The sequence below is a fragment of the Eubalaena glacialis genome, chromosome 1 (genome assembly GCF_028564815.1).
Source record: "Eubalaena glacialis isolate mEubGla1 chromosome 1, mEubGla1.1.hap2.+ XY, whole genome shotgun sequence".
Taxonomy (NCBI): domain Eukaryota; kingdom Metazoa; phylum Chordata; class Mammalia; order Artiodactyla; family Balaenidae; genus Eubalaena; species Eubalaena glacialis.
In genome coordinates this window covers 88,025,387-88,041,249 of record NC_083716.1, presented here as the reverse complement: position 1 = coordinate 88,041,249, position 15,863 = coordinate 88,025,387, and the positions used below count along the sequence as shown (strand labels likewise).

General features: G+C 41.2%; 1 protein-coding gene across 1 annotated transcript in view; it reads right to left on the bottom strand.

Annotated features, from left to right (window-relative positions):
* The window catches only part of PCNX2 (pecanex 2), a 303,741-nt gene that overhangs the window by 143,172 nt on the left and 144,706 nt on the right, over positions 1-15,863 (bottom strand). The window contains exon 19 of the mRNA XM_061182433.1: positions 15,178-15,328. Coding sequence (XP_061038416.1) covers positions 15,178-15,328 — 151 coding nt within the window. The remainder of the gene's footprint in view (positions 1-15,177; positions 15,329-15,863) is intronic.

Sequence of the window (15,863 nt, the reverse complement as noted above, 5' to 3'; positions counted from 1 at the left end):
TTTTTGTGTGCAGTTGTCATTTGTTCATTCTCACTGCCATATAGTCATCTACTACATGAATATACAGAGTATTTTTTCCAGTCTACCATTCATGGGCATTTGGTTAGTTTCCAGTATCTATTGTGAAGAGTGCTGCTATGAACATTCTTTACATGTCCTTTGGTAAACATGGAGACATTTCTGTGGAGTATGTATCTAGGTGTGGAATCACCAGGTTATTAATTGTGCATATAGGAAGGTCCAGGAGGTGCCACCAAACAATTTTCCAAAGTTATTGTGCCAATTTACACACCCACAAACAGCGCAAAACTTTCCTTCCATTTGCTCCACATCCTTGCCAAAACATTTTCCCCCTCCTTCATTCTAGCTGCGCTGGTGGGTGTATCATGTTATGGTTTTATTTTGCATTTTCTTAATGACTAATGCAGCTGAGTGCCTTTTCATGTGTTTACTGGCCATTTGGATATACACTCTTGTGAAGTGGTTCTTCATGTCTATTGTCTGGTTCTTTTTCCTCTTAAATTATGTGTCTTTCCTTCCTGATTTTAAGAGTTCTTTATACATGCTAGGTATGAGTCTTTAGTCACATATATGCATTGGGAAAATCTTTTCCCATTTTGTGGGATGCTTTTTAAATCTCCTAATAGTATCTTTTGTAAAAAAAGAAATACTTAATTTTAATATGCTCCAAGTTCTTATTTATCTTTCCTTTTAGAGACTTTTGTGTTCTGTTTAAAAGACAAAGATCATGACCACCTTCTATGTTCCTCTAAAACTTCAATTGTTTTACATTTCACATTTAGATCTGCAAGCTACCTAGAATTGATTATTGTGTAGAATACACTTATAAGATAGGAGTTGAGACTGATATTTTTCCATATGGATATCTAATGGATCATCACCATCTATTGAAAATAACTTCTATTTCCCCCTGCACTGCAGTCAAGTATGCTGTTTTATATGCCTTTATATATGTGCTGGGGGCTTTCCTGGAATGCCCTTCCATATTTCCTACTTGAGAAACTCCTTAACTTTTTCCAGAATTTGTCATCCTGCCATCTGGAGCTTTCCTTGGCCACCTCCCCACCCCCTCGCTGCTCCCAATACAATCACCACCAATGGTTGCCAGGGGCAGGGCACTCGAAGTCCATCTCAGTGGAAGGAGGGTTTAACACTGGCACTGTTTAGAACTGTCAGCATATGATGATAATAAAAAGGAGTCCAACTTTTGATTGGATTTATTATTGTTTTTAAATTATTTATAAACCATGCACCCCGCTTTCTGCCTGCATTCTGTATATATCACCTTTAGTTTTGAGGCAAAATGTGTTATTCCTTTGAGCCATTACTGTACACTGTGAATTCTACAATTATAATACCTGTCACACCAGAGCAAGTATTCATTTAAATACTAATCCTCCCACTAGATTGTGAGTTTGTCAAGAGTAGGTGCTGTGTCTTAATCAGTTTAGTATTTCAAGTACCTAGCAGAATGCCTGGCTCAGAGTTAGGGTTCAATAAATGTTCATTTATCATCTTATCCTTTTTAGTGGTTGGGGGGAACTCTGAATAGTTAAAATAAACAGAGGGACTTTAAGAAAAGCAGCCTCTTGGAATTACTTTTTTGATTACAAAACAAAAAGCTTTCTAACTCTAACATATTAAACAACATTTCCTATTTTAATCTCTCATAAAGTACAGTCAGTTAGAGCTAGGTTTCCATCTATATAAAATTATGTTTTCTGATTTCTCAATTTATAAGATATCAACAGTGTCAGACTGAGGCCATCAAATCAAATGCAATTCAGCCTGCTTATAAAAATACATTCATAGAGTTCTATCAACATTTGTCACCAATTCAGAGAAACATGACAACCTTAGCTAGATTCCTGCAAAAATATGTAAATTAAGAGAAATATAAGCCAACCTCATCCTGCAGTACTATTAGAAAAACATCTGAATTAAAAGAAACATTTCAGTGGCTCATCACCGAAGGATGACCTGGGTGCCATCTGGGTGGGGGAGTGCAATCCAGACTTTCAAATGCTTGTCACATTTAATTTCAGCAGATGATACCTTCCAGTAAGTGGGGATAACGCTGACTGAGTGCAGGCAGACAATCCCATTGCAGCGCACAAGGATTTACTGCAGACAGTGATAACAAATATGGGTTTGCCATAGAATTTCAGTTTATCCATTCCAGAAACACACAAAGCAATGAACATCAAATAATACAGAAATCACTAATAAGCTCTGAATTCATCATCCATGTCTTTCCAAATACTGGAGAGCGAAAGTACTTATTCAGTGAGATGTTAACCCTCTGTGTGCATGTGTGAAACTATGTCAGACACAACTGTAAGGCATGTCAATAAGATGTTTAGTCTTGGATTGTAAGCACTAGTCTGCTGTCAGCCTTTGGAACAGCAAGTTTGTAGGACTTGCGTTCAGTATGGCTGAAATAACATATATGGACAGGTAAGGCCCTAGATCTTTAATAACTGGGTCTCTAGTTAGAAGCAAACAACATGATAGCTACAAAGGAGTTCTCTGTCGGACTTTGGAAGGATAAAAAGGACTTCAGGAGAACTAGAAATCAATTCTTTCGTAAGTCGCAAAAACCTTTACTGTTTAACAGCAACCCTAGAGTCATATACACACACACACAAAAAGACTGGTTGCACTGCATAATTCAGCTCTAGCTTACTACCTGAGGTGCTGCCAGGGAAATGAAAGTGACAACAGCTGACATCTCAATGTGACACAGAAGCTCCACATGCCTCCCACTGATTAATTCTGAATCTCTAGATGCAGGGACCGTGGATACATTTTACGCTGTCTGCATACGCCAGCAAGCACCAGTATACACACTGTATGTTAAGGGAAAAACATTTCAGGTAAAGATTCACCCCAAGGCACAGTTTCCCTGGCTGGTGTTCAGTACAACATCTAGCCAAAGTGGGAATGGAAAAGGATGTGGAAAGGGAGTTAAAAATCAATATTTAGGAAGGACACAGTAGAGAGAAAATCAATTCCACGTTCATGCTTATATAGCTCTAGAATCCTTCTACCAAGTTCAGTCATTTATTCCAAAGAAATGCTACAATCTCTAGACTGTAGAAAACGTTTAATGGTAAATGTACTGGATGTTTATATTTGAATAATAATGTAGCAGGAAGCTAAAACAGAAGTGCAATCCAGAATCCTGAATTCTAAAAGACTAAACTTAATCTTTCCCCATGGGGGTGGCCATGAAAAGCTAATAAAACGAAAAGCTTACAAAGGCAGTAACATGATAAATACGTTTCTTAAGTCCCCAAATTGTCACAGTATTCATACAAAGTCAATTTAAAAAGAAAATGTTTGCAACGATAGTTTATAACCGCCTTTCTATAATGTCCCGTATATGCAAATAGACCATAAAAAGACATTTCTTTAGCATTATTATTTCTCTTGTCCCTGGAATATTAGGCTCTTGAGAAAAAGAATGCAAACTAACTCTGCCGTTTACAAGTTTGCATATGATTTGTCACTACTGAATGCTTTAAATTTTCTCAAAGGCTTTTCAGGTTGTGTTTTATTTAGATGCTTATGTTACTAAAACAAGACCCTCTCAATAATTAAAAGTTAATCAAAAATCCTCCGGATGTTTTTATCTTTAGGAAGATAATTTGCTCCAATTCAAATCTTGAATTACGACTGACTTAAGCTTCAAAGACATGAGGCTTCCAGCTTCGTAGGGGCCAGATGTGTTTATAAGCATTTCTTTTCTTTTTTTTTTTTTTAACATCTTTATTGGAGTATAATTGCTTTACAATGGTGTGTTAGTTTCTGCTTTATAACAAAGTGAATCAGTTATACATATACATATGTTCCCATATCTCTTCCCTCTTGTATTTCAATAGGGGCTCATCTTGGTTCAGCTGGCCCAGTCACCCTGAGGCAGCTAAGGCAAAGAGACCCTGCAAAATGGAATTACCACATTCAGGGTGATTGTGCCCTCTTATTATAGGCAACTGCTTTTCCTATGAGCATTTCTCACTCTCATCTTTCTTCCTGGGCAAAATCTCAGGTTGCAAAGTCCTTAGCACAAACATGTACACATGTCATGGTTTATTTTCTTAAAAAACAGACTTCACTTCCCAAACCAGTAGCGTGAATTGAGTCATCATTCTTAAATGTAAAGCAAATTATACCACCCCACCACTCAAAGCCGATAATTCTGCTTAAGATAAACCCAAGGTCCTCACGACCTTCCCATTCCCAAAAAAGCCAATTCAGGATGAGCCTGTGGCTTCTTCTCTCCCACTTTGAAGGCTAACCTCCTCTTTATCTTTCAGGCCTCAATTAGTCGTCACTTTCTCAAAGAAGCCTTTCTTTTTCCCTCAAATCTAAATAAGGATCCCTTTATAACTCTCTCCTAGCCCCCTATACTTTTCCTTCATTGGACTTCAAACACTTTACGAATATATTAATCTGTGTGATGAATTTTCACCTCTCTATTAAAGCCAGGGGTCCAGGGCTGTCTTTCCCCATTATATTCGATATTTAGCACTGTACTCTGTCCATAGAAGCCACTCAGTAGATTCAGGTGACATCACTGACCACTGGCTGATTATTAACATAATTAACTAAAGCAGACACCTAATACAACAAAGTTTGAGAAGCTGGGGCTTCCATGGTGGGGTACTGCCTGCCTTGTAGGAGTTCGGGATCTCCTCTAGCCAAAGTGCTCTCACTTTCTCAGTTGGTTTGCCTCTGGGGTGAGGTCATGCTGGCCTTGCTCCCCAGTGCTTCCCCAGCATTCTGCATGGTCCCTGGCATGTGTCAGGTTCCATAAATATTTCTGAATAACTTAATAACTATTATCAGGTTCAACATCATGGTAAACCTCTCAGAGAAATACAAGGTGGGAACATTCAGGAATCAGAATATTAAAGTTCATATTTTTCAAGGAATAAAATTTTTAGTTGTTTCTTTAGTGGATTTTGACTTTGGGATCATGCTTGAAAAGTTCTTTTTCTCTTCCCCTAATCAAGATTATATAACTTGACCTATATTTTCTTTCAGTGCTATTCTGGTTCTTTCTTTCTTCTTTTACCTTTAAAACAATTTAAATCTTTAATCCATCTGGATTTTCATGTGATACAAAGTCTAAGTCAATTTTTTAAAATGTTTAGCTCATTTCTCCAAAACTATCCCACTAATTTTTTTTTAACATCTTTATTGGAGTATAATTTCTTTACAATGTTGTGTTAGTTTCTGCTTTATAACAAAGTGAATCAGCTATACATATACATATCTCCTCCCTCTTGTGTCTCCCTCCCACCCTCCCTATCCCACCCCTCTAGGTGGTCACAAAGTAACAAGCTGATCTCCCTGTGGTATGTGGCTGCTTCCCACTAGCTATCTATTTTACATTTGGTAGTATATATATGTCCATGCCACTCTCTTAACTTCGTCCCAGCTTGCCCTTCCTCCTCCCCATGCCCTCAAGTCCATTCTCTATGTCTGCGTCTTTATTCCTGTTCTGCCCCTAGGTTCTTCAGAACCTTTTTTTTTTTTTTAGTTTCCATATATATATGTTAGCATAGGGTATTTGTTTTTCTCTTTCCGACATACTTCACTCTGTATGACAGACTCTACGTCCATCCACCTCACTACAAATAACTCAATTTCATTTCTTTTTATGGCTGAGTAATATTCCATTGTATATATGTGTCACATCTTCTTTATCCATTCATCTGTCCATGGACACTTAGGTTGCTTCCATGTCCTGGCTATTGTAAATAGAGCTGCAGTGAACATTGTGGTACATGACTCTTTTTGAATTATGGTTTTCTCAGGATATATGCCCAGTAGTGGGATTGCTGGGTCATATGGCAGTTCTATTTTTAGTTTTTTAAGGAAGCTCCATATTGTTTTCCATAGTGGCTGTACCAATTTACATTCCCACCAACAGTGCAAGAGGGTTCCCTTTTCTCCACACCCTCTCCAGCATTTATTGTTTGTAGATTTTTTGATGATGGCCATTCTGACCGGTGTGAGGTGATACCTCATATCCCACTGATTTTTTTCATTAATTCAGTGGAGAGTAAAAATGTATTTTTCACATCTCCTCAAAGGGATGGAGAAATTCTTAGGCGACTCAGGCAATAATGTACTCTCTCTTCTTGGTAGAAAGGCCCTCTACTAACATCAAACCATAGTTTTTAAAACTAAAAATACTAGTGAAATCATTTATCAATTTTTCACATGAAGATGGTTAGGTCAAAATGTTCACAAGAAAAGGGTTAAGAGAAACTTTCAGATGTTCTCACCACGGGCACATGAAGGAAGACACTTCTTGTGAGAACAACCATCTTGCCAAGGGCAAGGATTAGGCTCTCACTCATTTTTGTATCCTCAACACCCAGCACAGAGCCTAGTACACAGCAGGTGCCTGATGAATGACAAATTTACAAAATCAGAATTCCTCCCCCAAGTGTGATTTGTATGTTATTTAAATGACAAGATTACTTAAAAACACCATTTCTATTTCTCCACTGGCATCTATGTATATTATCCTATCATAAAGTACCATGAGGGTTAAGCTATTTCAGATAAGATCCCAACAGATGCATGTCAGGGAGACTGAGTCAGGCCTCAACACAGGGGCCTCACCTACTGCACCTGGGAACTGGCATTGTTCCTCCAAACGGCCTCCTTCGTTCAGCCCTTCCCATGCGTGCTGGGCCCACGGAGCCCAAAGCTGCTGCGGTGCCATCCTGCATACATCATGTCTTGCGTACGAAGACTTCCTGATTTTCAGTGTTAGTTTTTTTCTCCTTCTGCAATTATTTTATTTCTGCATTGTTTTAGATTTATCAGCAGTCTAGGAGAACCCCAGTGGGCAGCTGGTAAAAACCCCGTGGCTTGCTGGAGAGAGAGCTGCAGTGTGAGGCTGGCCCCTGACCTTTGAGCCCTGGCCCCAAACCCTTTCCCTCTTAATGCTGCCCGGGGTTGGCCTGTGCTTCTCCAGGCCTCCCTCAGCCCCGCTCCCCTTCAAGCAGAGGACGCTGGATTCTACTTCTCTGTTTTCCCGCTGCCGTGTAAGCCTGGTTTCACTGCCGGTCCCCTGCAGCCCCCTGCAGGCTTGTGGAGACTGACAGAGAAAGATAAGTTCCCCACTGGACTAGGAGGAGATGGGCCAGAGGCTGAGAGCAGGAGGGGCAGAGGCTGGCAGGAAGGGAAAGAAAAGGAAAGGAAGAGAAGGCACATGAAAATAATCGCAACATTGGGAATAAATAAGACAGCCTGCCAACTGGCAGGCTATTTTCTGACACGTCAGCTCTAAGCCACTTCTTTGGCATTTGGAACACTCTTTCCTATAGAAGCATCGTAGCGAATGAGACTGTTACTCAGCTAGCACTGGTGCAGTTCATGCTTCAAACTATTTGAGTCACTTCGAATTAAAGAGGCGTTGGAGGGTTTTCTAGGTCTCTAACTATCTCCTGATGCTGGCATCTTTTTATGTGGGGAGACAAAAGGAGTAAGGAATACATCCTTCTTCCCAGAACTATGGCATCTCCTCATCACACACACAAAGATGAGACCTTCCCAAAGACCCCAGCACAGCCATTAGGTTCTGAAATCAGACAATGCCTGTTATGCCACATTCTTTTCCCTAGTGCTATATACATTTCAAAGGATTTTTACATGTATTATCAGGTTGGAGTTCATCTCCATGGAAATTCTGTGAACTAGGTCATCCAGGGAGTACTATCACCTGCCAACAAAAGTTTCAAAACACGTCCATCCGGAGTATAAAGGGCCACCTACTGCCTAGCACAATGGGTGAAACAAGACACAAGGGGAGGTGCAAAATGATTGAATTTCAGCATCCCGGGGAAGAGGGGGAGCAGGACATGCTTCCGGAGTATACTCTGCCTGCCAAGGACTCCGCCAAATGCTCTACATGTATTATCTTGATTCATTTCATTCCGCAACAAATCTGTGTTGTAGGAACCCCCAGTGATAGATGAATCACAACAGTTAAACACACCTAGCGTGGGACAGAGACGCTAGCCCTGCGCCTCTTTGGAAACAAAGCTAGCCCTGCTTTGTTCCAGAGCCTGTTCTCTGGGCCATGGCACTTGAATTCCCTCCTGAACTTTCCAAAAGCTTCCTGCAGGGGAACATCTGGTCACATATAAAGGACCAGGAGCTGGGGAGACATAAGACTTTTCACGAGCAGCAGTGGGAGCTAGAAAACAGTGGGACGTTAGTTTAGAATTCTGAAAGAACTGTTTACACCCTAACAAGCTACACACTACAAACTCTCCATTAAGTGCACAGTAGAACGAAAACACTTTGAGACAGATGAAGTCTCAAAACATTTCCTTCCCACTCACCCTTTCCCTGGAGTGACTGGAGGATGTGCTTCATTCAGAAAGAGGGAATAAACAAAGAACAATTGGAGCAGGTTCCAGAGGGAGTTGGGGAAGGGATGGAACAAGATATGGTATCTGACAAGTTTGCCTGGGTGGAAAATTGAACTGAGAGGTAGTTTACATAGTTATTGGAAAGGCTAGCAGATGCAAAAACAGAAATCTGAACAAGAAAGGAAATGCAATCATGGCACACTACTGGACTAGATGTGAACAAAAATTATAGACCTTCTGTATGACATTCTTTCTATATGACATACACATACATGAATAGGAAAAAACTGAGTATGTGTTCAACAAAAGTTATATTGGGAGGAAGGAGAAGGGGAAAATGTAATGTATGAGGGAAGATAAGAGACATAAATCTTTTATTACTCATAACAGGAAGCCAGTAGACATGCAAATTTGAAATATCAAGAAATAGAAGAATATGCACATTATTTACAAGAATTATGGTAAATACCAAAAGAAATACCTAAAGTAGAAAGTAATTTTTCCTGGAGAGGGGGAATCAGACAGGAAAAAGTTGACCAGGGTCTGCTGCTTTTCATTACAACTTGTTCTATTTGGTTCTTAACACTACGTATTACTTTGATATAAATGAAAAACACATTAGAAAAAGCAATATCTGTCAGAACCATGTCTTTCCCATACGGAAACCAGTCTATCTGCAAATCAACAGGCAAGATTTGCTAAAATGCAAAGTAAATTTCATTTAAGAATTACAAATTCAGGACTCATTTGTGAATTAGTTTTATAAGAGTGAATTTGGTTAAATTACAGTTTAAATGAGATTTTTCAGTTGATATGTTCAGTAATTTCTAACACCTTTTATCCATGTATTCTAATGTATCCAAAAATTATAGCTTAAGCTTTTACAGCAACCATTTTTTGCAGAGGGATGAGGCTCTGTGTATGTATCTTATCATACACATAGACTGGAGTCCTTCAAATAAGCCTTTACCTCCAGGCTTTTCCTGTCTACAGGGAACTCTTTCTTCAGTGAATTTACAAGGCACTAATCATTCATTCATTCATTCAATCAATATTATTATTATTATTTTTAATACTAGTTTTTTTAATTAATTAATTTATTTATTATTTTATGGCTGTGTTGGGTCTTGGTTTCTGTGCGAGGGCTTTCTCTAGTTGCGGCAAGCGGGGGCCACTCTTCATCGCGGTGCGCGGGCCTCTCACTATCGCGGCCTCTCTTGTTGTGGAGCACAGGCTCCAGACGCGCAGGCTCAGTAGCTGTGGCTCACGGGCCCAGTTGCTCCGCGGCATGTGGGGTCTTCCCAGACCAGGGCTCGAACCCATGTCCCCTGCATTGGCAGGCAGATTCTCAACCACTGCGCCACCAGGGAAGCCCTCAATCAATATTATTAAACACCTACTATGCAGCAGACACTAATTCAACATTTAGTTATAAAATCTCATTTACTTCCATTTTATGTGCACAACCAACCAGCTGGAAAAGCTTGACCAATGAACATGAAGTTAACTGTAACCTCTTCGTCTGGGCCTTCTACTTCTTTGTATTTGCTGCATGGCTGAGCACAGTGTTGACCCTTCATCACTCTGTGTGTAGCAATCATGGGTCTTCTTTTCGAGCACAGCCCTAGCTTTGCTCACTAGGTCAGAAACTCTTTGATGACAGAAACCACATCTTAGTCAACCTATCTCACTGGATCACTGGTTTGGCATCATGTAGGAATGCAATAATTATTTTCTTTCTTTTTTTATATTTTTATTTTATATTGGAGTATAGCTGATTTACAATGCTGTGTTAGTTTCAAGTGCACAGGAAAGTGATTCGGTTATACATATGCATATATCTATTCTTTTTCAGATTCTTTTCCCATGTAGGTTATTACAGAATACTGAGTAGAGTTCCCTGTGCTACATAGTAGATCCTTGTTGGTTACCTATTTTATATGTAGTAGTGTGTATATGTTAATCCCAAACTCCTAATTTATCCCTCCCCCCAACACCTTTCCCCTTTGGTAACCCTAAGTTTGTTTTCTAAGTCTGTGAGTCTGTTTCTATCTTGTAAATAAGTTCATTTGTGTAACTATCTTCTCAATGAATAGTATCTTCACAAGCATTTTCTGAGTGAATAAATAAGTAAACAAGTGAATGCCAATAATGAACTTATTCTATATCTCAATCTCTTTTAACCCCATTAAGGCCCACTTTTACGATAAGAGTATGGCCATCGAATCAGATCATTTCACCTTTTCTTAAATTCTCAAGAGCCAAGAATGATAATATTACAGAAATTACTTCTTGGGGGACTATGTGAGAATGGGACCCAACTCCATTATTCCCTTTCGAAATAACATAATGCCTTTGGAAAGTTCTTAGAAAAAACAAATTTTCAAACAGACCCAACTTCTTATTCTTTTACAACAGGCACCAACAAATGAAGTCATTTTTCTAGAATCATCATCGTAATTCAGGACAACAGATTCGCTTTATTTTCTAAAAACCTAGTGCTCCTTAAACAGTGAGTCTCAAAAGTTGCTTCCTTGACTAATATGGTGCCATTTGTAGTGGTGTCTACTCTGCTATTTTCAGCATGATTTGCTTAGATTGGTGGGGAATAGAACAATAAAAAAAGCAACTTCACGCATACCCATTAGTATAACTCAGTTACACCCACATCACCACCATGGTTCATTTGACTGCTGAACTGTACTATGATTCCTACAATTTTATTCTTTTAGCTTAAGTATTGGTGAAACACCTTGGTCTCAAAAGTAAAGAAATGAATTGGCTCAAAAAGATATTTCCATTTACAGTCTTTCGAGTTGCAACACAGTTCCATTTTATCATAGTCTGAATTTTATATCAACATTAATTTTGTACCTCCAAGTAATTTCACATATCAAGTAAAATTGTATATCAGAGGCATGCAGACAGGAAAGTAACCTGAAAGAAAGTATATGCCCCAAGTTTAAAGTCTGTTCTGGCAAATGTAGGGCTGATGAGATTTAAGTTAAGTACAGGCACTGGGTGTCCAGCGTGAGCAAGCAGATGTATTGCTCAGAGTCACTGTAGAGAATATGCTGGAAAAGGAGGCTCAGGGGAGCAGCTGGGAAGTTACTCTGGTCTAGGTGGTCAGGGATGGACCTTGGGGGGGGAGATTGATTTTTGAACAGAGACCTGAAAGATGAGTTGCCTGGCCTGAGTCTAGGGAAACTTAAGAAAAGCATCCCAGGCACAGGCAACAGCAAAGAGAAGGTAGTGGGAGAATGTGGTGTGTTTGAGAAACCACAGGAAGGTTCAGAATTTATGGTGGTGGGTCTATTTCAAACCAGGGATTAAAGCTTCGTAGCGTTAGCACTGGACTATGGCACGTTTAACTCTACGGGACCCAGGGTGGTGATGTGGTCCTTTGGGGGAACGATGGCAAGAGCAGTCTGAGGGCCACGTGCAAATTGCACGCGACCTTCCCACCGCGCTGAGAGTAGAAGCAGCACGCTACCGGAGGGAGTGAGGTCACCCGGGTGCTGCTCACTCATTGGTCACAAACTTAGCGGAACCCTCGTTGACATCCCTTGATGTCTCTGGGCGTCAGTTTCTTCCGACATAAAGTGGTGGGATAGGCTTATATAAACTCTGAGACAGAGACACAGCACACATGCCTCATCTTATACGCCAATTCCAATTGGTAGCAACTGCCACTGGCCCAGTTTTAGGATTGTCCTCAGTTGGTGATGTCTGCCTCTGGACCAGGGGTCACAGCGGTCTCCACAGACCTGCCAGCCCTGCTCTGCTCTTCTTTTCCAAAATATTCTGTGATCATATGAGAAAGAAGGTTTGGCATATTTTCACATAAAAGGTATATGATCGGCTTGAATTTCCTGTGCATGTTTTCTTGCTAGTAGAAGAAAGAAATAGTGAAATACCTAAAAAGGCAGAAAGGTGGGCAGGAAGAGGAGGCAAGGAAACTCAGGCTGTGGATGATAACAAAATGGGTAAAGGGTCTTCAACAAGTTCATACTAACACATTTTAAGTATTTGGATTTTCCTTCCAACACACATAATTTTGAAATGCAATCTGTTTTTCATTAGGGGCCTAATTTGTCAAATCTATTACCCTTGGCTAGATTTCAGGTAGCTTATAAACAGCTAATGTAGGCAAGTGAGAAACATCCACCACGCCTCTGCTGGAGCCCGTGGTACCAGGGGTGAACGTCTCCTGCCCACTCTACAGGACAGAGGCCCAGAGCTGCCCTCTCACTCACTCCTCCAAGAGGGGAAGTCAACATACAAATACACTCTCCTTTCTTGTTCTTGAATCTTGTACTGAAAGATCATTCAGAATTTAAATATCTAAATGATTCTAATTTAGACTGGGTTCTGTTAGATTCAGGGAAAAAAAACAATCGCGCTCACACACACACACAAATCCCAAGTTTTCAACTGCCCACTCTTATCTTTCAGTGTTGAATTCCACACTCCGAACTGCCACCATAAGGAGAGCCCACGCCTGATCTGTCTTATTTTCCTTTCTCTTAATTTGGCAGCTTCTCTGTCCTCACCCCAAGGCACTTAAATATCTAGGCACAGATACAGATGCTATAGATACAGATATGCCGTTTCCTGAGTCAAAGCATCTTACCTCAAATCCCCATCAACTGCTTACCAATGATGCCAAAACAATACTCCACTAACTCCACTGCAACTTAGTCTTTCTAAATGTTAAGACAATGAAAGGGAAATGTGACCCCAACATTGCAGAAGTTCTACAGAAACTGGTCTTTTCTTCAGGTTGCTCTACTGACCCACAAGAATGGACCTTTCCCTTTAAGTGGGCTGAAAAATGAACTGACTAATATCAACTGCGCCTGCTCTGAGTCTATCGTCCTTCCATTTTTATAATACTGATAATAATTTGCATTTACGTGGCACCCAACATTGAACACAGCATTTAAAAACCATATTATGCAGCTTGATCTCTGGTGAGCCCCTGGTGTTGTAGGTGGGAAAAGCAAGCCTCTGAGGGTAGAGCAATCTCAGCTGCCCTCTGCCGCCTTCTAAACCCTATGCTGGCAGCAGGTTCATCAGGCCATGTCTGTCCTCTAAGCAAAACCCCGCTTTACTGATTTGGCTGTTTCAAATTAAGGCAGCTCCTGGTAGCCACCCAGACATGTTCCTTGAAGAAGCCATCTCTATTCCTGACAGCATCAAAAGTGACTCTTTTGCTTCTTTGTTTTGTCTTGTTTTTAATTAATTCCCCTCTGCCCTTTTACTTTGGTCACACTAGTCCACTGAAGTTACTGATGACAAACCTGGCGGAGCCCAGTACATTCCTGTGAGTCAGCAAACCGTGGTGCTACTCACATCCCCTCATTCCTGGACGTAGAGATGACACCTCGTTTAACGTGAGCTAGTTATCAACTATAGCCATCAACTGTGACCGATACGCCTGAAAATGGGGATCAATCAATCCTTCTGCCATCTGTTCAATCACAGAGCCTGGGGAGACCTAGCAAGAGAAATTCCTGAGTTTTTTTTATTTAGAAGCTCAAACACTGTCGGGGTTACCAGGCTACTACTTGACGGTGGCCTGACTCAGCCCAGGGAACTGCTAAGTCAGTCAAGTACAGGTCTGTGTGTGGGTCTATTTCTAGGTGAGCAAAGCAAGTTCAACAAGGGTTCAGAGAGCAAAATTCAAAGGTCAGCCTCTGCTACATCCCTGCCCTGGTTTTGTGGAGGATGAAAGGGCGGTCAAGTGACGCTATTCTTGGTCCCCAGTCAGCTGAAGCTAGAACAGCATAAACTTCAGGTCTTGAAATGGAGCAGGACCCTATGGTCTTTCCCCCAGCCCATGTCCTCTGCCTGCCTTCTGTCTGTGGAAAAACTTTAGCCAACGAATAAGTTTAATCAGAGAAGTGAGAAAATGCAGAAGCAAAGGAAAACAAGACTAAGTAATAATAGTTTAGTCATTAAGCAAAGTTAAGGACCTTTAGTCCCTCCTCAAGGGCTAAAGATCATACTCTGAGCCATATCCTGTGAGCTGTCTTGTAGATACTGAAACCCTCGCCAGGTGGAAGAAGTTAACTACAAGATGCCATGACATAAGCAGCCACAATTCCGAGAACTGGCCTCAAAGAAATAGAAACAAACCGACCCCAGAACTGAAGACTAACTGCACCTAAAACGATCAAGACGACACTGGTCAGACCACCGATGACCAATTTCAAGATGACGGTCAGAGCTGACTGTGCTGTTTCTGCATGGAGCCGCCTCCCTCCATATATAGAAGCTCCTGCCCCCTGGTTGTCAGTGCAGGGGAGCTGGCCTTTGGACGGGCATCCACCCCCCAATCCACCCCCACCCCCGGTTGCCGGCATCCAAAATAAAGCAAACTTTCCTTTCCACCAACCTTGTCTCTTTATTGGCTTTTGAGCAGCCACCAGCCAGACCCCACTTCCGGTTACAGTCTGAGTGACATAAATTAATTTTTCCTCAATAATAATAACCAATCATTTTTAGAAAATATACTTCTAATTCACCCCGCTTCAACTTTCTTATTCTGGGAACAATACTGTACACTCCAAGGTACACACACTCTCCTTTTTTTATTGTGGTGAAACATACATAATGTAACATGTGCCATTGTCACCACGTTTAAGGGTACAGTTCCGTGGCATGAAGTGCATTCACACCGCTGTGCACACCCTCCCTGTAAAGGATGCCACCCGCTACATCACATTTTTATGAGGGATATTTTACTAACCTCTCACTTCCTGTTGCTGATACTCTTTGTTTTTAAGGACGGGGTGTGAAATCCACATCCACGGGTGATGCTTGCGGAGCTGGGGGAGCAGGTAGTGGGTGACAAACCCCACAGTGCCAGCCAGGACAAACAGCACGATGCTGAGAAACGGCTGCGACAGAAGAGGGTAAGAGTCAGTGTGTAGCTTGAAGGATGGGGAGGGATTCCTGCAAAGAACACGGAAGACTGTTCTCCCTCCCTGCTCCTCCTAACGCATACACAGCCAAACTGGGTTCTTGCTTCAGGCCTCTGAAAATTTCTCCCACATCGCATGAAGTTGATCTCTGTGCTGAGAACCACCGAGACAGAGTGGAGAAGAGGCTGAGACATTCTGCCCATTAGAAAACGTTTTCGTGTTTTCGTGTTTTTTGTTATTTTGTTTTTAAAGAAGGGATGGAGAATAACAGATTTACCTAACAGACTTTTCCTCATTGAAAGGAAAGTGAGACAGCAACTGTCTGCAAGCACCTTCAGCCAGAAGTCCCAGCTGGAGCGCTCTAATTTTGTTTTTCCAACTGAAAATTATGTTCCAATGATCTTTTTGGCTCTGTGACCTCCGTCTCACTCCCGACTCGGTGAGTCCTCCCTTCTCTGCCCGTAGTAGCGAGTCGTGATCCTGTCTTATTACTGCTGACTGTCTTCACGGT